General features: G+C 40.8%; 1 protein-coding gene across 2 annotated transcripts in view; it reads left to right on the top strand.

Moving 5' to 3' along the window:
• LOC126483695 (uncharacterized) overlaps positions 1-27800 on the top strand; it is a 436703-nt gene that overhangs the window by 370843 nt on the left and 38060 nt on the right. For both annotated transcript variants that reach the window (XM_050106783.1, XM_050106784.1), the window contains 3 exons: positions 13220-13455; positions 14846-15020; positions 26501-26892. In XM_050106783.1, the coding sequence (XP_049962740.1) occupies positions 13220-13455; positions 14846-15020; positions 26501-26892 (803 nt within the window). The remainder of the gene's footprint in view (positions 1-13219; positions 13456-14845; positions 15021-26500; positions 26893-27800) is intronic.

The following is a 27800-nucleotide window of genomic DNA, read 5'->3' as shown; positions in this document are numbered from 1 at the left end:
CAAGCTCTGTGTAGTTAATTAGCAGTTGTGAGGAAAAGAGCCCCACATTCCACAAATAGTGCAGCAACTGTGGCTGTGCTTTGTGGTGTGATGTGGGATAAGAATGAGACCTGCAGGAAACTGACAAATATCATTCACCTATAAATGCATTGTTAGCTGCAACAGGCAGAAGATGTGCTTTGTAGGTGCTGCATAATTTAGCAATTTTGATTGAGATAAACTCACACTACAGTGTTCTCCTTCTGCATGCCAGTGTAGAACTGTACACAGAAACAGCTAAGTGAAAAAACTATGCAGTACACCCTTTTATTTATATATAAAAGCCGACTTTGGGATTTTGCTTTTTGTGAGACTGTGTGTATTTGTATTTGAAGTTCTAGATTCACATATTTTACTGTTCATGTCACTTCTGCATAATGGTTCATTGATTGCATCAATACCTATTTGTAGTGTGAAATTTCAAACATTCACGAGTGTTGCGAAAAGCTCTTACTGTCATCCGCAGGCTAACATATGTTAGAATGTGTTTTTATCATCAGTTGTGTAGACTTGAATTTAATTGGGCTCTTTTAAAATTTTTGAGAACAGTAGGCCTGTGGTTTTTCAAAACAATCATTATCTAATTTCACTGTTTATTTAAGTGAGAAATAGGTTATTTTTGACAATTTTTGGACACTTACAAAACTTGTTGGTATGAGTGTTTTGGGTATGTAACCTATTTCATAGCAAATCAGCGTTTTTGGCTCAGAGCGACTGCTAAAGAATACATCACTACTGAATTTCAATGTATGTCAATGCAAATAAATGTGAGTTTTCGAGAATTTTCAAAAGCTACCATTGTCCTTTGCATAATACAGGGTGTTACAAAAAGGTACGGCCAAACTTTCAGGAAAAATTCCTCATACACAAATAAAGAAAAGATGTTATGTGGACATGTGTCCGGAAACGCTTAATTTCCATGTTAGAGCTCATTTTAGTTTTGTCAGTATGTTCTTCCACCTACGCTCAATGGAGCATGTTATGATTTCATACAGGATACTCTACCTGTGCTGCTAGAACATGTGCCTTTACAATTACGACACAACATGTGGTTCATGCACAATGGAGCTCCTGCACGTTTCAGTCGAAGTGTTTGTACGCTTCTCAACACCAGATTCGGTGACCGTTGGGTTGGTAGAGGCGGACCAGTTCCATGGCCTCCATGCTCTCCTGACCTCAAATCCTCTTGACTTTCATTTATGGGGGCATTTGAAAGCTCTTGTCTACGCAACCCTGGCACCAAATGTAGAGACTCTTCGTGCTCGTGTATTGTGGATGGCTGTGATACAATACGCCATTCTCCAGGGCTGCATCAGCGTGTCAGGGATTCCGTGCGACGGAGGATGGATGCATGTATCCTTGCTAACAGAGGACATTTTGAACATTTCCTGTAACAAAGTGTTTGAAGTCACGCTGGTACGTTCTGTTGCTGTGTGTTTCCATTCCATGATTAACGTGATTTGAAGAGAAGTAATAAAATGAGCTCTAACATGGAAAGTAAGCATTTCCGGACACATGTCCACATAACATATTTTCTTTCTTTGTGTGTGAGGAATGTTTCCTGAAAGTTTGGCTGTACCTTTTTGTAACACCCTGTATACAAGTAATCTGTAGTAAATTGGCATTCGTGATTTAGTTACTGTAGCAGATATTCTAACTAATGTATTGTGTTACATCTAGTTTTCCCTTAAAAAGGGTTATCCCTACATATTATCTGCATTTATCACAAATTGACTCTGTTTTCAATTTGCTAACATCTATAATTAAGCTCAAAAAGGTTTTAGGAAACTAGTAACTATTACCAAAGGTTTTTGTGCCGCCTGAATAGAAATTTCGTTTTGTGTATGTGCTTCAATTTGTATAGGGATCAGCAACTTTTTAGCTCAACAAATCAAAAGATAATCAGCAGGCTTAATTTAAAGTTATTTGTTCACTGCCCTGTTATACACTGCACCAGCCAGTATGCAGCCCCACTGTGAATGCTGTTCTCCAACACAGGACGAGTTGGTTGATGTTCGCAACCAACAGCTATAAACTGCCCTGACTACTGTCAAACGATTGGCAGCTGCTGTGAATCAGTGTGTTGGAACAGCTTCTAAGAGTTGTGTACCTGTGATACCATTACCAGAGATATCTCAATTACTATCCTTTCCTGTGGATCCTGTCTCCTCTGCTGAAAGTACAGGATGTATCATTTCTCATCCACTTGATTGTGAGTGGCATGTCAATGCTAGATCTAGGCATCTTATACAGGGTGGATGGGGTCCAGGGAGGACTCAAGGTGCTGCACCAATCCCTCTAACCAACGTGTTTGAGGTGCTGTCTTTCACTGAAACTCAAACTGAGCCAGTTAGACCCATTTCACCTTTTTGGAGAAACCTGTTCTGTCTGGTGTCAAGAGGAGTGAGGCAAATGCAAAAGGGTGGGGGGTCTATTAATCACCATCAGTTAAAAGGTATGGCGAATGATGGTACCCCTTCGGGAAATGGCAGCAGAAGTGTGTACACCCAAGTGTCTCATTCAACATGCTGAAGAGGCTACTCCAGCAGCCATTGAGGGAACATGGTGCAGATAGCAACGGATTGCAGCACACATTGGAAAAATTGATGCCTGTCGTCTGGACTCCGAGATCATACTTGGTTGCTCCAGAGACTGGCAGAGAAGGTTGAGAAGACCAGCCTTGTGCATGGAGTTTCAACACAGCTCACAATTTGCAGCATTGTCCCCAGAACTGATTGTGGTCCTTTGGTTTGAGTGTAGTGGAAGGACTGAACCAGAGACTCTGAAGATTCTGTGACAAGCTAGGCTGTGACTTCCTGGACTTGGGCCATAGGATGGAGAACTGTAGGGTCCTCCTAAATAGGTCAAGTGTACATTACACATTAGAGGCTGCTACTCAGGTAGCTGACTGTGTCTGGGGTGCACACAAGGATTTTTTAGATTAGGCAACTCTCCATTCAATCCAGATAACAATAGCTGTAGGAAACCCAGAAGTATCAGTGTAAGATCAAAAGAAATGTTTCCCACCTGTGAGAGTATTAAAATCCTTATAGTTAACTGCCAAAACATTTGCAACAAAGTCCCAGAGTTTGAAGCACTCCTGAAAAGCATTGAAGCTCACATAACACTAAGTAAAGAAAGCCGGTTGAAACCTGAAATTGATAGCAGTGAGATTTTTTGGGGAAAATTTAAGTGTATATCCAAAGGACAGACAAATGAGAAATGGAGGTGGTGTAGTTGTCAAGATAGACAAGAAACTCAAATCCACCGAGATAGAAATTGACGTTGCATGTGAGATTGTTTGGGCAAGACCGAGTGTCAGAAATGGGTGTAAAATAATAAATGAATCCTTCTGTCACCCACCAGACTCCTCTTCAGATGTAACCGAAAACTTTAGAGAAAACCTCAGTTCACCTGTATGCAAGTTTCCCAATCATACTGTAATGTTCACTTGAAACTTTAGTCATCCAACAATTAATTGAGAAAATACAGTATTGTTAGTGGTAGATGTGATAAGACATCCCATAAAGCATTACTAAATGCCTTCTCTGAAAACTACATAGAATAGATAGTTAGGAACACCAGTCATGAAGAAAGTAGATTGGCTCTAATGGCAACAAATAGAACTATCCTCTCTGAGGATGTATGCATCAAAACTGGTATCAGTGACTATGGTGTGGTTGTGGCAACAATGATTACCAAAGTATGAAGGACAACTAAAACAAGCAGAAAGATATATATGTTCAGTAACCTGGGTAAAAAATCAGTAGTGTAATATCTCTGTGAGGATCTTGAAACTTTCGGCACAGGGCAGGAGCATCTGCAGAAACTATGGCTCAAGTTTAAAAGAATAGTTGACTGTGCACTGGATAGACATGTACCCAGTAGAACAGTTCATAAAGCAAGGACCCTCCATAGCATACAGTCACTGTAAAGAAACCCATTACTCTCCTGACAGCCAAACATGTTTCATTCAGCATCTCTCTATCTATTGCACAACACTTTGTTTTACACCTATTATGCAGTAATCTCTGTGTCTTTAGAAGTTTCCTACTGCTACTGTTATCTGTATTGAACGGAAAGTTGCCTAATCTAAAAAAATCCTTGTGTGCTCCCCAGACACAGTCAACTACCCGAGTAGCAGCCTCTAATATGCAACAAATCAGCATGTTGCTGTTGTTGTCTGGAACATTAGCAACATGTGGGATGAGTGTGGATTGTTGTTTGGCTTCCTGACACTTGTGCCTCTCATGACAGATGATGCCTGAACTGTGGCCACCCATGGGACACAAGAGTGTTGCAGGTTGCTGTCTTGAAGGAGGGACGCAGCACGAACTGTGAGAGGGTTTTAGTTTTTGGGTGGAAGTCAGAGTTGGATATTAGCTGCACAGCTATCCTATTATGCCTTTAAAATAGATTTGAGATCTTGTCTAGTACTGAAAGTACCAGCATGGACACCTCATATGTAGAGGCTGGGACCAATATCTCAGAAAGGGGAGGAAAGCACAGAGGGTGGATTAGCTGATCTTTGGGAGCTCCAGTGTTCGACAGGTGATGGAGCCCTGTAGCAAATAGCACAAAGGTCAGGAAGGAAGGCCAGTGCCCACTCATTATGCTTACCAGGACCGTCTTGTCCGTGGAGCTGTTTGCAAATGATGCTATTGTACACTGCCAGTCACTAAAACTGCAGCACCAGGAAGGATATAAATTTTAAAAAAATTATGTGTTGCTTATACAGTATCGTGGAAAGGAATGTGATTAAATTTGTAGATGGTTTTGAGGTTTACAGGATGTAAAATTTTTATGCAAAAGTTTCATGGTCTCCTCTTTGGTATTAGTGACTTAGTGACATATGAGCAGTAGCTCAGCACTATTGCTAAACAGTTTTTTTTTATCTTTGACAAGATGACAGTCGACAGTTAAGTTTTATCTTTGACAAGGATCATGTTTGCTTATCATGTGTAACTCCTGCCATGCCCCCTTTTCTACAGTATATATGTCACTCTCAGATGTCTGACCCATTAGTCCACAAGACTCAATGGAGGAGCAACAGTCTTGAAGATGCCCAATGCAGTTCTGGATGAAATGTTAGGAACAGAAGACTTTCATGGACCTCAACCTTATACCCTGAAAGATTTACCAGCAGAATTATTTATTATTCTCAAAACTTCCACACATGGATACATCCACCATGATGCTGTAACTAAAAAAAAAAAGACATTGTGACACCATTGTGTTCACTATTGTTGTTGGGTGCACCATTGCTACTAAGTTCCTTCATGATGTGGGATATGGCCTTCCAGAAGCCATTGACTCCATATTGCCTTGACAATTGTGGGACACTGACCAATGTGCTGCCCGCAGTGGGGCTGAGCCCTCGCCTGTGGTTGATTGGGAGGTCGTTCCAAGGGGTGGCAGGCAGTGAAAGATGTCCCCGGAAGCTGATCAGAATGCCTCCCCAGTGCGTCTGACAAACAGGTTTCAGGTACTGTCTCTGGCTGAGCCAGATGCAGCTGCCTGCCCTGTTTGAGAGGATGATTCTCAGCCTTCAAGGTCTGGGCAATCGCAGAGGGTGGGCTTATTGGTAGTTGGGCACTCCAATGTTAGGCGCCTAAAGGGGGCCCTTAGGGATATGGCGGCTAAGGAGGGGAAGAAATCCAGTGTGCACTCCGTGTGCATTCCGGGTGGAGTCATTCCTGATGTGGAAAGGGTCCTTCCAGATGCCATGAAGAGCACAGGGTGCAGTCAGCTGCAGGTGGTGGCACATGTCGACACTAATGATGTGTGTCGCTTTGGATCTGAGGAAATTCTCTCTGAATTCCAGCGGTTATCTGATTTGGTGAAGGCTGCCGGTCTTGCTTACGAGATGAAGGCAGAGCTCACCATCTGCAGCATCGGTGACAGAACCGACTGCGGACCTTTGGTGCAGAGCCGGGTGGAGGGTCTGAATCAGAGGCTCAGACGGTTTTGCGACTGTGTTGGCTGCAGATTCCTTGACTTGTGCCATAGGGTGGTGGGGTTTCGGGTTCCGCTGAATAGGTCAGGAGTTCACTACACTCAGCTGGCGGCGACACGGGTAGCGGAGGCTGTGTGGCGTGGACTGGGTGGTTTTTTAGGTTAGAAGGCCTCGGGAAAGTGCGTGGGCTGCAATCTCAAAGGGTGCATGGCAAATACAGGACATGCTTGGATCAAGGAAGAGTCGGAATTGTAGTTGTAAATTGTTGTAGTTTTGCTGGGAAAGTCCCTGACCTTCAAGCGCTAATAGAAAGCACAGAAGCTGAAATCGTTATAGGTACAGAAAGCTGGCTAAAGCCTGAAATAAGTTCTGCAGAAATTTTTACGAAGTCTCAGATGGTGTTTAGGAAAGATAGATTAGGCAGAATTGGTGGTGGAGTGTTTGTGTCTGTCAGTAGTGGTTTATCTTGTAGTGAAGTCGAAGTAGATACTCCGTGCGAATTGGTATGGGTGGAGGTTATACTTGATAGCCTAACTAAGTTAATAATTGGCTCCTTCTACCGACCCCCAGACTCCGATGATATAGTTGCTGAACAGTTCAGAGAAAATTTGGGTCTCGTAACAAATCAATACCCCACTCATACGGTTATAGTTGGTGGGGACTTCAACCTTCCCTCGATATGTTGGCAAAAATACTTGTTCAAAACCGGTGGTAGGCAGAAAATATTTTCTGAGATTGTCCTAAATGCTTTCCCCAAAAATTATTTCAAGCAGTTAGTCCACGAACCCCTGCGAATTGTAAATGGTTGCGAAAACACACTTGACCTCTTAGCCACAAACAATCCAGAGCTAATAGAGAGCATCATGACTGATAAGGGGTTAGTGATCACAGGGTCGTTGTAGCTAGGCTCAATACTGTTTCTTCCAAATCCATTAGAAACAAACGCAAAATAATTTTATTTAGAAAAGCAGATAAAGTGTCACTAGAAGCTTTCCTAAGAGACAATCTCCATTCCTTCCGAACTGACTATGCAAATGTAGACGAGATGTGGTTCAAATTCAAAGATATAGTAGCAACAGAAATTGAGAGATTCATACCTCATAAATTGGTAAGAGATGGAACTGATTCCCCATGGTACACAAAACAGGTCCGAATGCTGGTGCAGAGGCAATGGAAAAGCATGCGAAGTTCAGAAGAACGCAAAATCCCAAAGATTGGCTAAAATTTACAGATGCGCGAAATTTGGCATGGACTTCAATGTGAGATGCCTTTAATAGGTTCCACAACGAAAGATTGTCTTGAAATATGGTAGAAAATCGGAAGAAAATCTGGTCGAATGTAAAGTACACAAGCAGCAAGACGCAGTCAATACCTTCGCTGCGCAGTGCCAATGGTACTGTTACTGGCGACTGTGCCGCTAAAGTAGAGTTATTGAACGCAGTTTTCCGAAATTCCTTCACCAGGGAAGATGAATGGAATATTCCAGAATTTGAAACATGAACAGCTGCTAGCATGAGTTTCTTAGAAGTAGATACCATAGTGGTTGCGAAGCAACTCAAATCGCTTGATACGGGCAAGTCTTCAGGTCCAGGTTGTATACCGATTAGGTTCCTTTCAGATTACGCTGATACAATAGCTCCCTACTTAGCAATCATATACAACCGCTCGCTCACCGATAGATCTGTACCTACAGATTGGAAAATTGCGCAGGTCGCACCAGTGTTTAAGAAGGGTAGTAGGAGTAATCCATCGAACTACAGACCTATATCATTGACGTCGGATTGCAGTAGGGTTTTGGAGCATATACTGTATTCAAACATTATGAACCACCTCGAAAGGAACGATCTATTGATACATAATCAGCATGGTTTCAGAAAACATCGTTCTTGTGCAACACAGCTAGCTCTTTATTCGCACGAAGTAATGGCCGCTATCGACAGGAGATCTCAAGTTGATTCCGTATTTCTAGATTTCCGGAAAGCTTTTGACACCATTCCTCACAAGCGACTTTTAATCAAGCTGTGAGCCTATGGGGTATCGTCTCAGTTGTGTGACTGGATTCGTGATTTCCTGTCAGGAAGTTCGCAGTTCGTAGTAATAGATGGCAACTCATCAAGTAAAACTGAAGTGATATCAGGTGTTCCCCAGGGAAGCGTCCTGGGACCTCTGCTGTTCCTGATCTATATGAATGACCTGTGTGACAATCTGAGCAGTTCTCTTAGGTTGTTTGCAGATGATGCTGTAATTTACCGTCTAGTAAGGTCATCCGAAGACCAGTATCAGTTGCAAAGCGATTTAGAAAAGATTGCTGTATGGTGTGGCAGGTGGCAGTTGACGTTAAATAATGAAAAGTGTGAGGTGATCCACATGAGTTCCAAAAAAAATCTGTTGGAATTCGATTACTCGATAAATAGTACAATTCTCAAGGCTGTCAATTCAATTAAGTACCTGGGTGTTAAAATTACGAACAACTTCAGTTGAAAAGACCACATAGATAATATTGTGGGGAAGGCGAGCCAAAGGTTGCATTTCATTGGCAGGACACTTAGAAGATGCAACAAGTCCACTAAAGAGACAGCTTCCACTACACTCGTTCGTCCTCTGTTAGAATATTGCTGCGCGGTGTGGGATCCTTACTAGATGGGATTGACGGAGGACATCGAAAGGGTGCAAAAAAGGGCAGCTCATTTTGTATTATCGTGTAATAGGGGAGAGAGTGTGGCAGATATGGTACGCGAGTTGGGATGGAAGTCATTAAGGCAAAGACGTTTTTCGCCGCGGCGAGATCTATTTACGAAATTTCAGTCACCAACTTCCTCTTCCAAATGCGAAAATATTTTGTTGAGCCCAAACTACATAGGTAGGTATGATCATCAAAATAAAATAAGAGAAATCAGAGCTCGAACAGAAAGGTTTAGGTGTTCGTTTTTCCCGCGCGCTTTTCGGGAGTGGAATGGTAGGGAGATAGTATGGTTGTGGTTCGATGAACCCTCTGCCAAGCACTTAAATGTGAGTTGTGGAGTAATCATGTAGATGTAGATGTAGAATATCGTGGACTGATAAACTACATCTCGACAGGCTACGATACTCCTTAAATAAGGAATAACATGATGTTCTCAGAAACAATCTATTTTAAACGCAATTTCAGAATAAGAAATCCAGTGCAAATCTTTCCTCATATACAGAATGTAAATGCCATTTCTCCTGCCAGCACTGTGCAGTTGCACTGAAATGCTAATCATTTGCATTAGCCAAGCACATAATGTGCTTCCTGCCAGTTTTATAATTTGATGTATTTTGAGTTCTGTCTTCATGGTAGTGCAATTTTAATGGCAAACAGTGCACTCAAGCTGCCGGCAGTGTTTGTAGAGAAATTGCAGTGCTAGAAAATTTTAGGAAAATGGGAAAATGTGTGGAGGATCTACACTTTATGCAAGAATTGATAGTTGACTCCCAACATAAATGTAGTGTATTACATATAAATAGATGGAAATACCCATTACTGTTTGATTATATGATTTCTTGCCAATCCTTGAAATAGTAATGGGAGTTAAGCATATGGAGCAATTTAAAGTGCAGTTACCACATGAAACTAATCATAAGATAGGCAGGAGTTGAACTGAGCTTCATTGAAAAAAATTAGTCCACCCACAAAGAGGTAGCTTACAAAACACTCACTCAGTCAGTACTCGAGTGTTGCTAATGTAGAGGAAATTGGCATGGCATGGCATTTAATGAGTACAAAAAATATGGAGACGCTCATACAATGGCTGTGAGAACAAGAGAGGTATTATGCATCATAGTGTGGTTTAATGCTAAAATTCCCAGAGCATACATTCTTAGAAGAGTCAGACAACACAGTGATTTCTGCCACATGTATCACAAAAAGACTATGAAGGTAAAATTAGAGTTGTTTGAGCTTATACAAAGACTTATACACACATCACAAAAGGTTTTGTATCATCTCAGTTTTGAGAGTTCCGGAATCAGTACAGAAAATTGGAATAGAGATCAACATAAACATCGTTTCCACTCTTGTTATTGCTCATGAAAATCACACATTGCATGTTGTACCACCATACAGCAAGACCTTCAGAGGTAGTGGTCCAGATTGCTGTACACACTGGTACCTTTAATACCCAGTAGCACGTCCTCTTGCAATGATGCATTGATACAAGTTCATCAAGGCACGTCCAGAATGCCCCGATTCGGCTTAGATCCTTCAGAGTGATTGCTGGGTCACATCGTCCATAAGCAGTCCTTTCCAATCTGTCCCAGGCATGTTTGATAGGGTTCATGTCTGGAGAATATGCTAGCCACTCTAGTTGAGTGATGTCATCATCCTAAAGGAAGTCATTCACAAGATGTGCGCTATGGGGGTGCGAATTGTCGTCCATGAAGACGAATGCCTCGCCAATATGCTGCCGATATGGTTGCACTATTGGTCGGAGGATGGCATTCACGTGTTGTATGGTGCCTTCCATGACCACCAGCAGCGTATGTCGGCCCCACATAATGCCACCAACAAACAGCAGGGAACCTCCACCTTGCTGCGCTTGCTGGACAGTGTGTCTAAGGTGTTCAGCCCAATCGCGTTGCCTCCAAACACGTCTCTGACGATTGTCTGGTTGAAGGCATATGCGACACTCATTAGTGAAGATAACATGATGCCAATCCTGAGCGGTCCATTTGGCGTGTTGTTGGACCCATCTGTACCATGCTGCATGGTGTTGTGGTTGCAAAGATGGACCTCGCCATGGATGACAGGAGTGAAGTTGTGCATCATGCAGCCTATTGCACACGGTTTGAGTCATAACATGACGTCCTGTGGCTGCACAAAAAGCATTATTCAACATGGTGGCGTTGCTGTCAGGGTTCCTCCAAGCCATAATCCATAGGTAACAGTCATCCACTGCAGCCGTAGCCCTTGGGCAGCCTGAGCAAGAAATATCATCAACAGTTCCTGTCCCTCTGTATCTCCTCCATGTCCGAACAACATCGCTTTGGTTCACTCTGAGGTGCATGGACACTTCCCTTATTGAGAGCCCTTCCTGACACAAAGTAACAATGCGGATGTTATTGAACGACAGTATTGACCGTCCAGGCAGGGTTGAACTACAGACAACAAGAGCTGTGTACTTCCTTCCTGGTGGAATGACCGGAACTGATCGGGTGTTGGACCCCATCCATCTAATTGGTGCTGCTTTTGCATGGATGTTTACATCATTGGGTGGGTTTAGTGACTTCTCTGAACAGTCAAAGGGACTGTGTCTGTGATACAATACCCACAGTCAACGTCTCTCTTCAGGATTTCTGGGAACCGGGGTGATGCAAAACTTTTTTTGATGTGTGTACATAGATGTTCTTCCTGTATGCCACTTGCAACTGGATGTGGGAGAGGAGGGGGGAATGATAATGGTACATGAGATACCATCCACTGCAAATTGTAAGGTGGCTTATGCACCTCCCGTGCGTAGCAATAAATAACAGTTCTCTAGAACACATGTTTGCTTTTATTTTTGTGAGTTTAATACAGTGAATCACACATTACTGAAGTGCAGTTGAAATTAATAATAGCAATAATCTTTGAATGTCACATAAGTTTTTTAATAGTACTGTGCTACAAAGTCTTCTGCTTTTAAATGCCATCACAAAAATAGCTGATTCAAATTGTCAGATACACTGGGGTGACAGAAGTCATGGGATGCACATATTCAAATGGCAATAGTATCACATACACAAAGTATAGAAGGGCAGTGTACTGGCAGAGCAGTCATTTGTACTCAGATGATTAATGTGAAAAGGTTTCCAACATGGTTATGGCCTCACAATGGGAATTTACAGACTTTGAAAGTGGAATGTTAGTTGGAGCTAGATGCTTGGGGCATTCCATTTTGGAAATCGCTAAGGAGTTCAATATTCTGAGACCACACTGTCAAGAGAGTGTCAAGAATATCAAGTTTCAGGCATTACCTCTCTCCATGGACAACACAGTAGCCATGGGCTTCATTAATGACCAAGAGCAACAATGTTTAATTCCAGTTGTCAGTGCTAACAGATAAATAACCACAGAAATCAATGTGGGATGTACAACACATGTATCTGTTACAACAGTGAAATTTGCTGATAATGGGCTATAGCAGCAGGCGACTGATGTGAGTGCCTTTGCTAACATCATGACATCACCTGCAGTGCCTTTCCTGAGCTCGTGACCATGTCAGTTATAGGCTAGATGACTGGAAAACCATGGCTTGGTCAGATGAGTCCCAATTTCAGTCAGTAAGAGCTGATGGTAAGGTTAAGTGTGGCACAGGCCCCATGAACCCATGGACACAAGTTGTCAACAAAGCACTGTGCAAGTTGGTAGTAGCTCCGTAATAGGGTGGGCTGTGTATACATGGTATGGACTGGGTCATTGACTGGAAATGATAATAATGGGCTACTTGGAGACCATCTGCAGCCATTCATCGACTTCCTGTTCCCTAACAACGATATCATGTTATGGGCCACAATTGTTCGTGACTGGTATGAAGAACATTCTGGGGAATTTGAGCGAATGATTTGGCCAACCAGATTACCCAACGTGAATCCTGTTGAAAATTTGTGTGACATAATCGAGAAATCAGTTCATGCACAAAATCCTCCATTGGCATCACTTTCACAATTACGGATGGCTATAGAAGCAGCAAGGCTCAATATTTCTGCAAGCGACTTACAGTGACTTGTTGAGTCCTTGCCACATTGAGTTACTGCACTACGCCTGGCTAAAGGAGGTCCGACACGATATTAAGAGGTATCCCACAACTTTTGTCATCTCAGTGTGTAAATACAAGGATGAAAACATGAAAACATGAAAACTCTGAGATCTGTCAAAGTAATTTTATTGATTGTTGTTGCTAAATATTGTCTGCTTTACTACCTCAGACAGTGTTTAATGTTGCCCATACACTAAATACTTAACTTCATTTTCCAGTCTGGGATATGTTGTGGTGAGACACAGTTTTACCTGTCACTTTTCTGTCTTTTCTTGTTTGTTATCATTTTCTATATTAGCAACCTCTAAATATGAGAACTGAAAAATCACTCTAACCTGATGTGTAAACATCTGTGGTACTTTTGGTCATTTATTATCTGTCTGTCATTTTTCCATTTTGTGACATACAAATACATGTGAAACTTTGTGAAATCACTTCTCAGAATGCCCAATGTATTTACATTTTTCAGGGTGGATATGTATGTAGAAGATAAGGTATCTCACCAGGGTCCTATACCAATACAAATTACACCCAAAATGACAGTGGCAGACCTGAAGCAGAAAGTCCAATTGGAGTTTGAAATTCCAGCTGGAGTGCAGCGATGGATACTGGGAAAAGAGCTTGCATCAGATGATTCTAAGACTCTGGAGGAGCATAATATAAATGCCAATGGCTGCCCTCTGTTCCTATACCTCGTTGCTCCAGGTAGGAATGAGACAATTATGACTGTTGAGCTGAATGTCATAAATGTATGTAGTTCGTTAGAAATGTTAAGTAAAGTCTGCTTCATAATTATGAAGCCATTATCACTTTTTCGCTCTCTCAGCTTCAAAGAAAGACTCTTAGTTTATCATGCTACTATTTGAGAGTTAACTGTTACTTAATCTCTAGTATTTTTATAGTAATGCAAAGGTTCTCCATGTGATCAGTGATGTAGGGCTATCTCTGAAAAGGTACAATAATAAAGGATTTTCTTTGTAACAGTACAACATTCAGTAGGGCTACTGGGCACAAATTTCCAAGTTTTGAAAATGATTGATGACTGGTAACTCTGAAAATCTATTAAGCCTATACTTATTTACTTTTAACTATCTACTCTTATTTACTTGTAACTAGCCATCTAGTGGATGAGACAAATTGTATTTACCACTATTACAACTTGTACATTTTAATTACTTCAGAGTTGGTAATATTTGCTATCAGTACAAGACAAAAATAAATAGTATTTCTACAGTAAAGTAAAGTAAAGTATTAGACCAAATTTTTCAGTAATAATAGTAAAATTTATGTGCTCATAACTGTACAGTATTGCACATCACGTATTTTTTGTTTATTCACATTAACAAAACCATAGTGTAAATATAGTGAATCTATCGAAAATAATGTATTAGGTAGTTTGGATACCTTTGAATAAATATTTGTACTACTAATACACTGGCACTGGATTCATACGAAAAGTAACATTATTAGATGATGGAGTTCAGAAATCCTTAACTAAGTGAGTTTTGTGAAAATTTAGATTCTGTGCCTCCCTTGTTAAAATATCTTTTGAATTTAACAATATTATGAAAAGGAAAGTTGCTACTCACCATATAGCAGAGATGCTGAGTCGCAGGTAGGCACAACAAAAAGACTGTCACAAAAAAGCCTTCGGACAGTAAGGCCTTTGTCAACGACAGACACACACACACACACACACACACACACACACACACACACACACACACACACACACAAAAACTCAACTCAACTCAACTCAGCTCACACGTATGACTGCAGTCTCAGGCAACTGCAACAACACTGCGAGCAGCAGCACCAGTGCATGATGGGAGTGGCGAAGTTCTTGTATCCTGCCTGGCTGTGGCACTTTGGCAATGCGCACTTCATGTTGAACAGAATACGTATCTTGTTGCATAGATATTTTGCCTGCATCTTTTTGTGTGGAATTCTGAACACTTAAAAATGCAAGCTTATAAGTCTGTTTACAAGTAGCTACAGTACCAATTTTCCATTTAAAATTTCCCTCTCTCCAATTTAAGCAACTAAGAACTGTACTGTATTCAGTGCCTAATGGAAAACAAATTTCACTTGACAGATACTGAAAAAGAAGTTGGGGCACAGAATACAGTGACTGATGAAAAACCTGAACAGCAGCAGGCAGCAAATCCACCACCTACTGAACCAGGGAGAGGCTGGTATTACAATTATGAGGAGGACCACTACAGCTACTGTGAAGATTCTGAAAATGAAATAAGTGATGAAGAGACAGGGTAATTCCTATTTAACTGTTATACCTGCATTCTGTTTGAAATTCTGCAATAATTTATGACACTAAATATTTCAGTATAATGAGAATAGTGTTGTCTAATGCACAACTGCAATGACAGGTGCTGTGCAAAAGCATGTGAAGACACTAACTTTTGACACTTTATGGATTTATTGGTAATTTTTCTTTGAATGATGTCATACGCAACATAGCTGCTGCAGTCTAAAAGATATGGCACTTATATCTACAACTCTACTGCTCCTCAACACTCCCTGAAACTTGGTAACAGGGTCGAGACTACACCTTCAGTTGTGCATGTTTTATGGAGCTTTTGTGCGTGCACAATTCACGTGACATAATTGCCTTTCAGGCCAAATACAGAACGGATTTGACTAGTAATGTGCACAACACACAATGTGTACAGTTAGCCGTTGACACTCAACTAGAAGTTTATGTCAATGCTGACAGGTGGTAGCACATTGCAGCAGACTTTTATTCCCGTTTGCTCAGCATAAATCCTGCGAGATGATAGCAGACTCCTCAGATATGCTAATTCACTTGCTACATACGGTAGTAAAATTATATCGGAAGTCAGTACATGTTAAGGTTGTACTGACAGTAAACCTATTTTATGGGTTTCTGAATGAGTTAATAGTATATTAAGTTATGAATTTTATCACACAGAAGCTGACAAGGGAAACTCACCATCATGCCCCCTCCGATTTTGTGGTAAGAGGGCCCAGTGGACAGCCCATCAAAACCTGAACACATATCAAGCATGAAAATAGGAAGAAGGTGTACTGAACTGTGAGTAAAAAGCAAAATAAGAAACAGTGAGCGGCCCAAGGAAAAGAAGTGCAATATAGAGCTAATTGCAAGATCAGTGGCGACATGATTAAATGGTCACAGTATTGGATTACCAGGCAGGTGAGCTGTGTTCAAACCTACCATATGCCACTTCTTTTCCACTATTCGCTGTATTCAGATTTGTGTCTGTGTCATGGTGTAACATCCATTTGCAAAAGCAAGGTGTATGGGAGAGATTTACAATGACAGATCATTCTGCACAACTGCTCTATTAGCAGCCGAAAGGAAGTGGCTTTCAAATGGGAACCACAAATGTTTGATGACAAGGTGACAAGCCAACCGAATCCTCCACCAGAAGACATGTCTGGTGTGCCATACACGCATGGCATTAGTGACCGTATGTGTGTCATATAATAGAAATTTCATGCTGACACACCTAATTTGTACGCCTGGTAAGTGAGTGAGATATGCCTCCATACCCGAATGAGATGTCTGTGTGAATGTGAATGTGAATGTGATCACTCCCAAGGAAATGATGAAAACGTAATAATTTGTCACATAAGCTGCAAAAAATGAACACAACAGTTTCACAATCACAGTTTCTCTGTGCCACGTCAAAACATATTTTTAATGTTTTTGAAGTTGTGTTCTGTTTTGGAAGTTTCAACTCTTGAATTCTTTTGTTGCAACATGTTTCACACCTGTTTATTTGTTGTTTTCATTTCTGTGAGATGTCTACCATATTTACTCAAATCTAAGCCGCACTTTTTTTCTGTTTTTTTAATCCAAAAAACCGCCTGCGGCTTAGAATCGAGTGCAAAGCAAGCGGAAGTTTTGAAAAATGTTGATACGTGCCGCCAAAACTAACTCCTGCTGCCGAATATATGTAGCGCTACACAGGCATGCTTTGCAGGTACAAAGATAAATACTGGTGCCAAAACCTCTGCGTCAATAAATAAATTTAAAAAAAAAGGTGGAAGGCGAGCTTTTTTTTCTCCGCCCCGAGTTTCGACTATTTTCATACATTATCCAACGAAGTAAATACAAATTCCGTATTGTTCATCTTTGAATGTAGCAGAATTTCAATGAGCTACAAAAATCTGACTGGCAAGACTGTTTGGGATGTTTGTCAAGATGGCCAACTCTACGTTCTGGATTTTTTCCTACCTGTGAGAAGAGATGGTTGCTAATAGGAACCTGATGAAATGTGAATCACATGCACTATTCTCTTCACCATAAGAATAATACGAATATAAACATTTTGCCATGTATTCTTTCATGTTTGCTGCTATCTCATTTAAATCCTGTCTGCCTAATAAACTACGAAATTAGAGTGAGACAACAGCAAACGCGGAAGAATATACGTATCGTGTCATGTTTATATTCGTATTATTCTTATACCTAATAGTGATACAGTCAGAAATGGAGCACGGCAACTGACTAGACTTTTAAATCTAAGATGACTAATTTCTGTGCAGAATTTGGTGCACTAAAGAAGCGACCTCAAAGATTTTCAAAGGGAGAAAAATTTTCGCCTAACTCTCGTGCAGAACATGTTCTATCATACGCAGTCTATTATTTGGTTCTTGTTGATCATTATCAAAGAAAGCAGCAGTGTAAGTAACAACAAATAGCAGTCTCTTGCCATTGTTTCACTAATGAGACGATTCCTCTCTTTTTATTAATTCTAAGCGGCGGTAGCGCGCACAAAAACAAGCCATGCCCGGAGCGGCGACAGGCCATAAACACGCACTATCCGAATGCGACAAACAATGCATGACACAGTACAGTAATGCATTTTCAGCTTAGAGTAGCATAAACACCTATAACAAAGAAAACGGCACTTACCAGATCAAAGCAAAATAAGCAATCGATTCAAACCAGACGAAGCACGTGAAAAAGGAAGGGTACCCGTATAAATACAGACAGAGCGCCTGACCCATAGCTATGGCTACCTGGTAAAGCTTAACTGCTAAGCTTACGACTCGAACCAAACTACTGTAGCTGTATCGTCATTCATTCGACCTAAATTGTGTCTCATATTACAATGGATCAACTTTGTTTCGATTTGTAGGTGTGGCCTAAAACTTTTCTTTCCCCTTGAATTTCGAGTCTCAAATTTCAGATGCAGCTTAGATTCGGGAAATTCTTTTTTCCTTTATTTCGAGTCTCATTTTTCAGGTGCGGGCTTAGATTCGAGTAAATACGGTATGTGGTATCTCGCCTGCTCTCACTATTCATCATGTTTACTTGCGATGGTAATGCATTCTTACCACATGACTCATATTCTATAACCTGTTGCCAAGACTACAGAAAGAGAACAAACATTTCAATGACCAGATGGACAGTACATAATGTTGTGAAAAAAATAAAATAAAAAACAAATGACATGAAAGAGTTTCCTACATGGCTCGCCAGTTTCACAGTACAACACCACGACCATTAACCATGACGCCACGCCTCTGAATGTGCGCTTAGTATTTCACTTGTTAAGCTTGTACTGTTCATTGTTTCTAATTATTATTATTATTATTATTTTTCTTCACCTTCTTCCTGTTTTCATGCTTGATATGTGTTCAATTTTTAATGGACTAGTCACTGGGCCATCTTACCACTAAAACTGAGGGGGGGGGGGGGGGGGCTGAGGGGGGGGAGTTTCCCTTGTAGGATTTATTTATGCTTCTGAAATCTGTTGATCTTTTAATGAGTCAGGTTTATCTCTGCTGTAGGCCCACATTGCGTATTTGAAAATTCACGAAAAGCTGTATCACTGATTTCTCTGGTGTTCACTTAAATGTGGGATTGCTGGCAATGTGCTTTAGGTTCTTACGGATCTTAGCGCCTCATTTGTAATCTAATCAAGTGACCATGTTGGTAGACATTACTACTTGGGTTTAATCATTTCCACAAATGACACTTTGCATTTGGAGTTGGTTGTTTTCTGGGTGGGAATTGGCTTTCATGTGCATTGTAAACATGAACTATGTTGTATCTGTTTTAAATGATAACAGAAAAGTATAGCTGTGAGGATGGGTCATGTGTCGCACTTGGGTAGCTCAGTCGGTAGAGCACTTGCCCGCAAAAGGCAAAGGTCCCGAGTTCAGCACACAGATGGAATCTGCCAGAAAGTTTCATATCAGAGCACATTCCTGCTGCAGAGTGATAATTCATTCTGGGAACAGAAAAGTTAATTACCAGGAAAAGTTAGCCGCAAGGGAACTAAGGCCTCCAAAAACAGATCCTTTGATTGAGGGAGTACCAAAATCAAATAAGCATAACTACAAGTGAACATTTAACAAGGAAGTGTACAGTTAGCGCAAGTTGTTGTGTGGATTCAACATAAAAAATTCGTGAACTAATACATCCCTTGGGGATCTTGTACATTTTTAAAACTGGAAAAGCATGAAAACTCCAACTTACACAAAAATGCAAAATGGAGAATTGCGAAAGCTTACACATTACTTTGTTATTGCCCTAAACTGTACTTAATTATGTACAAAACGACAAGATTCTATAAAAACAATTGTTTCTTTTGTCAGATATTTTAAGCACCTTATTATTATTATTATTATTATTATTATTATTTTCTTTCCTTTCTCAGATGTTATGTCTGGTTAAAAATGGAAAGTGACGTGGACCTAGATCAAGCATGACTTCCTTTTAACTGTATGGTATATGTTACATTGCATTTAGGAGCTTTCGGGTAATTGAACATGTATCAATAATTACAGATTTCTGTAGTTGTATATATACGTTTGGATGTAGCTGTATTGCATTGATGTACTTGTGGATATTGTGTGGTATGACTCCTGTAGTTGATAGTATAATTGGTATAATGTCAACTTTATCCTGATGCCACATGTCCTTGACTTCATCAGCCAGTTGGATGTATTTTTCAATTTTTTCTCCTGTTTTCTTATGTATATTTTTTGTATTGGGTATGGATGTTTCGATTAGTTGTGTTAATTTCTTCTTTTTATTGGTGAGTATGATGTCAGGTTGTTATGTGGTGTTGTTTTATCTGTTATAATGGTTCTGTTCCAGTGTAGTTTGTATTCATCATTCTCCAGGACATTTTGTGGTGCATACTTGTATGTGGGAATGTGTTGTTTTATTAGTTTATGTTGTATGACAAGTTGCTGATGTATTATTTTTGCTACATTGTCATGTCTTCTGGTGTATTCTGTATTTGCTAGTATTGTACATCCACTTGTGATGTGATCTACTGTTTCTATTTGTTGTTTGCAAAGTCTGCATTATTACTATTATTATTATTATTATTATTATTATTGGCAGTGGCTGTAGTTGTATAAATTTGTTGATAAACACAAATGTTATACAGCAGATCCTATTACTTTCACTCATTCAAATTTATCTGACTCTAAAAATTTGTGAACACCCAGAATGTATACTCGCGAGTCGCTGCTGCATAATTGTATCAACATGTTGTGGAATAGGAGTAACAGACTGACAAGAAAGTTGACTATAGGTGTTACATAAGTTTCATGACATAGACAAAGTTGGAAAGGCATTCAATAAGTAATGCTACACATTTTTTTCTGTAATCTGGTTGGTTTTATTCAGGGTTCTCTTTTTCAACATAATCTTCGTTCTGTGCGACGGCCTTAAGCCATTATAATTATACTGGGAAGTGCTGTATGCGTGGCGCCACTCTACTGGTTGACGTTGGAGCCAGCATTTTGCAGCATCAGTAACCTCCCCATCATCCATATATTGCATCACGTGGAGTGTCCTACATTGGGCCAAACAGGTCGAAGTAGGAAGGTGCAACATCTGGGCTGTTGGGTGGAAGAGGAAGTACAATCCAATGAAGTTTCATGAGCTCCTCTTGGGTGTACAAGCTTGGTTGAGGCCTCATGTTATCGTGGATAAAGAGCAGTTTGTTTGCATTTTTGTGGTGACAAACATGCAGAAGTCATTTCTTCAGTTTCCTGAGGGTGTCCCAACATAGCAGGAGTCACAGCTGTGTGCAGCTGGCTGGCACACTGGAGATCAGGTGTATTTGTGCAACCATCTTCTGATGATTCCAGATGCCTCACCCAATGACTCATCAAGCACTTGTTCACTTCCAGGTCTCAGCTGAGATTCAGCAAGCCCCTATGAATGTCTGCAATGCTCTGTTTTTCCACCAAAATAAACTCAAATCACAGCTGTTTGTTTGGTGTCGTGACGCATGGTAGTCGAATGCATGCCACAGGGGTCTCTGTGGTCCAGCGCATGCCTGCACCGTGAGTCTCACCACGTGAGTGCGACACTCTCTGTACCCTGTGAAGTCTGCGGCCAATCATGATTCCCGCAGTCACATATTTAGGCGGCTGCGCGGTGCTACCCCAGCAGTCTGGTACATGCCGTAGTTCCCATGTGCATCTCAGCCGTACTGCATTCGATTTCTATGTGTTGAGTTACATACTGTCGTTGTTTGGACTGTTCCTGCATTGTTGTTGTCTCACCGTGTTTATCACCTCAGTTCTTGCTTGCTTGCCTCATGTTGCGTCCTGGTCGGCCATAGTGTCTGTCATCCCCTACACATTCATCTGTCCTGTCTGTTCATTGTTAGTAATACCTCCAGTCGTCCTCCACTTGGCAGGGTCACGGCTCCTTTCTCTGCCGTGCACTGCTTACCGGTTGCTTGCAGCTATAGCAGTTTGCTTGGAACACCCCACCAATGTAGACACCATTTTGAAGGGTATATATGGTGCCTCCAGCCAATGGTCTTGCCGCAGTGGTAAAACTGGTTCCCGTCAGATCACTGAAGTTAGGCATGGTTGGGCTTGGCTAGCACTTGGATGGGTGATCATTTGGGTCTGCCAGGTGCTGTTGGCAAGCGGAGTACACTCAGCCCTTGTGAGGCCAATTGAGGAGCTATTTGACAGAGAAGTAGTGCCTCCAATCATGGAAATTGAGAATGGCCAGGAAAGCAGTTTACTGTCCACATGCCCTTCCATATCCCCATCAAGTGAAGCCTGTCAGCTGAGGATGAAATGGTGGTTGGTCGGTACCATTGGGCCTTTCGAGGCCTGTTCGGACAGAGTATTGTGCCGTCACCTATCGGTATTTCATGAAACTGTGGGGCTGAAGCAGAAATGTTTCGTGATGTCCCACAACAAACTGAATATTTTTTCAGCCAAAATTAGCCAAGGAAAAAAAATGTTTTGCATTGTTTACTGAACACTCCTTGTATTTAAACTAATGAGCCACAACAGAATGGTTGCCTACTTAAGAGCTTGTTGGTCCAGCTTTGTAACACAGTACTTCGGCAGTTCTGTGTAACATGGATTCATGAAGTCCTTGGTAGTTTTCCTGAAATATGTGGCATCAAATCACATACAGGTCATGCAAATACAGAAATCATGTAAATCTTGGCCATAAATTACGGTCCAGTGGTCCGTGGGTGCAGAGGTGGCATCTCATGATGTCTCAGATGTGTTCCATCGATTCCGGATCAGGCAAGTCTAGCAAGCAAGACAGCAACGTGAGTTCTCTGGCATGCTCCTCAAATAACTGTAACACAATTCTTGCCTTAAAATACTGACAGTAAATCTTCTGGAGGGTGCCAATGCTATGGGGAAGACAATAAGTGTGAAGGGATGCAGGTGCTCTGCAATAATACTCACATAGTCCCCAGCTGTCTGCAGGCTTTGTTTACTATCACCGCTCCCATGGAAACTCAGATGAATGTCTCCCATAGCATAATGCTACGCCAGCCCACCTGAATTCATGATGTGGTGCATGTTTCTAGCAATCCTTCGACTGGTTGACAGTGTATCCAGACACCACCATAAACATGGTGTAACAAGAAACATGATTTACATAATCAGGCTATCAACAATACCACATGAACAGCTGATGAACTTTGCCTTTCTCTGAAACTTGTGTTCCTTCTTTAATGACCTCGTTGTCGGTGGGTTGTTAAACCCTCATTTTCCTTCCTTCTGTGTTGATTGGGTGTTGAGAAATGATAGTGCATGTAACAAGTTAGTTTCAGTCAAGATCTTGTTTGTTTCATGTGCCCTATGAACTGTTGAACCTGCATGAAAGCCACTATTTCTGCATTAAACACTGGAGTGTTCTGAGAAAGAGAGTATAACCATTCTGCTTGAAAATCTGGACAATAGAAGGCACTTTCCACATTTATTTTCAACCCAACAGAGGATAATTTATTGCATCTTGCCACTGCATTTGCACTGCTGTCATGAATCTATTTTTGATGTTTGCTTTTTCACGTCACAAGAGCAGATGGATGTTGCACAAAGTCAGTAACAAAAAAAAAAAAAAAAGAAAAAAAAAAGAGAGATGGGAATTTAATACTGGCTCATCCATTGAATTGAGTTGTAAGGCAGTAAGGCAGAATACATGTTTAGCTTGTTATTTCAATAGAGAAATGATAACTGATCAAAAGAAGCTCCTGCAGCTCCGTTAATTTTTTCATAATGGGGCGCAAGAATTTCGATTCTTCACAATGTAAATTTATCTGCTGGTATGATAAATTATCGTGCTACAATCCAGTTGACGTCACATCTGTGATCCGTACAGGCTGCGCATTGTGGCAGGATGTGTACCCCATCACGTTTGGACCAAAACACAGAAAACATTTGCCACTTGTTTTAGCCTCAAAAGCAAATGTGTAATGTGGGCAAATTGTGTCAAGTCATGAATTGTAAATTAGTCCCAGAACTCTGTGTCATCTCTGTGGAGAGTCATTGGTCAATATACCAATTACTTGTTATTTGTAAGATGATAACTAGACTATTTTTTAGTAGCCAACTGTCAAGTAATGCAGTAACACAATGGAATTTGTATGAGATATCCTGGACAGATGTGTTCATTGGTAATAGGGATTGCATATTATAATAATTTAATAGATGTTGGAAGAGAAATTCAATCTCAAAAGTATATATAACTGGATAGATAAAAACACTACTCAACTAGTAGTGACAGGAGAGCACACATTTATAAAGGTTAAGGAAATTTGCAAGCTTTCGGGGCTGGTGGCTCCTTCTGGCAGAAGCGTTGAAGGGGCAGGAAGAGCGATGAAGAAAGAGGGCTGAGAGACTTAGGAAATGGGGAGAGTTTGGAAAAGTCACCCAGAATCCCTGGCCGGGGAAACTTAATGGACATAACGAAAAGGAAAGGCTGATTGTTGGGGACTGCATCAGATGACATTTGAAAAAGTGAGAGATTATAGGTGGAAAATAGGGTAATAAGCAAGACAGGAATTACAAAACATCATGCAAGAGTCAACAAGGGCAGGAAGCTAAGTTCATTGTATGTGGTAGAGGTGGGATGTTAGAAAATAAAAGATATAGAAAACTAAAGGAAGTGAAAAAAGGAAATAAATTTAAATGTCGTGTGACTAGGGCCGCCCATCGGGTAGACCGTTCGCCAGGTGCAAGTGTTTTGATTTGATGCCCCTTCAGCGACTTGCGCGTCGATGGGGATGAAATGATGATGATTAGGACAACACAACACCCAGTTCCTGAGCCAAGAAAGTCTCCGACCCAGCCAGGAATCGAACCCAGGCCCTTAGGACTGACATTCTGTAGCGCTTACCATTCAGCTCCCAGGGGCAGACAAGAAGGGAAAGAAAGGAATAGTTATCGAAAATAAATGCTGAGACTGAAGAAATTAACATAAATTAAGGCCTGGTGGACGGTGAGAATCAAGAACATGCCAGTTCACACCTGTGGAGTTCTGAGAAGCTAGTTCCTGGGAGAAGAATCCAGATAGCATCAATGTCATGATTGTCAAGATGTAGAGCATGCTCAGTGACGGGATATTACGTGTTGCCAGTGTGCACCTGTCCATGTGCGCATCCATTCATCCTTGCTGATAACATGGTGCCATAGGCAGTCGATGTATACTGGCAACACGTTGCAGAGCATACTCTACAATATGACAGTCATGACCTAAGTGCCTGTTTCACCGCACATGCCATATAGATTCTTCCCTTAGACACTACCTTATCAGACCTTCACAGGTGGGTTGTGGCATTGCAACATATCCTTAGTTCTTGCCACCCGCATGGCCTTCATTTCCATTAATTTCTTCAGTCTCAGCACTTTGTATCTGTAACTATTCTTTTAAGCTCTGTCTTGCTTATTACCCTATCTTCCACCTCAAAACTTTCAGGGTTTGAAATCTCACCCAGTGCAGTCCTCGAAAATCAGTCTTTCCTTCTCATCCTGTCCCATAAGTCTCCCATGGGAAAGGCAAGATTATGAGTCCCAGTTGAACACAAGTTTCTATCTACTAGGAATTTTCAAAACAGTAGACTCTCTGCCACAGAGTGAAAATTCATTCCAGTAATTAATTGTGTTCCATTCATCATTCCAGTTGTCTTTTAACAAATAGTTCCAGAATTTTGTTGCATGAGCTTTCAAAAATTGGTGTATTAGATCTAGCACATCCAGGTTCTTTTCTTTGCTTCAATATGGGGATAATGTGGTCCATGTCAGAGGGAGAGATTCCCTAGATATTGAGGATGTGTAGCAGATGTTGCAATGTCTCTGACTGCATAGGTGCAGTTGTTGGGTCACAAATGTTGTCAAGGATTGACAGTTAAAATTCCTTCATTGCATTCCAGATGTGATCAAATGAAAATGGTTGAGCATTTGCCAATAGTGTGGTGGTTGTGTTTGCATCATCATCTGTCCAAGAATAACAACTTTATGAACCCTGGCTATTGCATTTTTTTGCCATCAATCATTTATTATCCTCTTATACTCAGTAAACTTTACAGTGACACATGTGCTTCATCTCAAATGTCTATGTTGCAAAACATGTTACATACCAGAAACAAATACCTATCATTTTAACAGGACTTAAGTTTTATGATTTCTTGTTAAATAACAGAAACATTTAGTCACCCCTGATATCTTACTAAGATGAATAAAACTTTAGTCCTCATTTTTTTCTGCTATATCTTTTTGCCTTGAAACATGTGTGATGTTGAAACATGCAAGCTTATAATTACATCTCAATTATGACAGTCTTTACTAAGCAGGCAAAAGTTATGAGAAAAGGCACTTGATGTGATATCAGTCATCAGCTACTCAACCATCTGTGGTGCATTTGTCTCTGTGCAGTTATGATACAAATGGGTTCCTGATGTCACACATTCAGATCGGCAGCAATCTGACCATCGATAGCCTCTTACGGCTCTGCAGCGGCAACATTATGTCTGCTTGTCAGACACTTCTGGTCATTCTGTTTGGCTGTTCATGTATGTCTTTGCAATATTGAAGACCCAGCCTAGAACACTGTGGACTTTGAAAACCTGTATTTTTGTGTAATCTCCTGTTGCATTGCACCAGTCATCACCCCATATTCAAAATCAGTTCACACATGACATTTCATCATATTCAGTACACACCTGTCCGCAACAGACTGCTCGGATATTGTGTCTACACTGACACAATATGCTACATATAGATGCAAAATTCAGGTGACTTACACAGCACATCTTCAAATGAGATAACTCTCCCATGACCACTGGCCATTTACTTTATTAATCAGTGGTACAACTGTCCCTCACATATTTCTTGACATCAGTCAGCTTTCTTGAAAGTAGCAGGTCTAATGTGTACAAATAAATAATGCAAGAATTTTTCTGTTATTAAGTCTTTATTTAGTAATCAACCAACATTAATTTTACAGCCCTGATCAGACTAAGAAAGTGTTGGTGAATGAAGGATTAAGGCAAGTAACTCAAACAGTTCAAAATGGTGCATCTGAAAAGCAAGAAGTTCCCAAAGTAAACCATGTTGCAGAAGAGGAGGAAGATGAAGAAGATGAAGAGGAAGAGGAAGAAGAGGAAATTGAAGAGGAGGAGGAAGTAGAAGAGGAAGACGAAGACTCAGATGAAGGAGGCTTGATAGGTGCAACAGCTGTTGTGGTGCATGAGAAACCTGTTGTAGTAGAACCTTCAGAAATCCATGTTGATCGCTCAAAGGTATCACCACTTCCAGAGCCAAAACCATCTGCACCTCACATTGATGAAATAGGAAATACAAGTGTGAGGGAGAGGAAGACTGATACCATGAATTTAGGTATGTTTTGATTTTTGATTTCATATTTGTCCTTCACTATGTAATATGGTAGATACCTCAGAAACAAGTGTGTGTGTGTGTGTGTGTGTGTGTGTGTGTGTTTTTCATTACTAGCTGATTATCCCGTGTTGCCCAGTTACTTATTTGTCAAAATATTACATTAGATATGTAAAGGAATGAATTCCATCTGTAGTACAAAAACAAACTTAGTTTAGCTGATATCTATCCAAAATCGAGTTGAAATTGTTCCACAAATTCCAAAATTATGCTTTACGTATCACTCTGACTTCCCACCCCCATCCCTGCACTGGCTCTTGTTGGTCAAGTGTCACTGGGAGTATCAACAATCAACCCTGAATGTTGTCGAATATCAAACTGCAATATGATATCAGTTTGCCACAATGGCTGTTATTGTCAGGATTAGTGTGGACAGTACGAAATAAAAGGATGGTTTAATCATAACAATAACAGCCAGTGCAGGATATTGATGTCATTCCCGAACATTGTGTATGACACTAATATTTGTCTTTCTTTTTATTAATTTTCTGTCATCCATTTTCTGCACCCACCATATTCCTAGCAGAGAAATGTCATCAAAGCTATCACCAATTAAACTGTGACCCCAAAAATTGTGGATTTGATACTAATATAAAATTGATACTAATATCAATTCCTTTTTATTAACTTTGCACTTCACATCCTCTCTGTCCCTGCTCACACCGCGTGGGATGAAATGTCATGTGGACTGTCACCAGCCAACTGAACAAGGCAAAACACCTTGGTTTTGTCTCTAATACCAAATTTTTTTATGTAACACTCCCTTCCCTTCCTTCTCACAACCTTATCCCTTAGCGCTTGAGGTTCCCCCACACCAGCAGCTACTTCTCTATACTTTGCTTTGTTTCTTA

This window comes from Schistocerca serialis, chromosome 6 (genome assembly GCF_023864345.2).
Source record: "Schistocerca serialis cubense isolate TAMUIC-IGC-003099 chromosome 6, iqSchSeri2.2, whole genome shotgun sequence".
Taxonomy (NCBI): Eukaryota; Metazoa; Arthropoda; class Insecta; order Orthoptera; family Acrididae; genus Schistocerca; species Schistocerca serialis.
The sequence above is the reverse complement of the archived record's forward strand: the minus strand, read 5'-3'. Positions and strand labels throughout refer to the sequence as shown.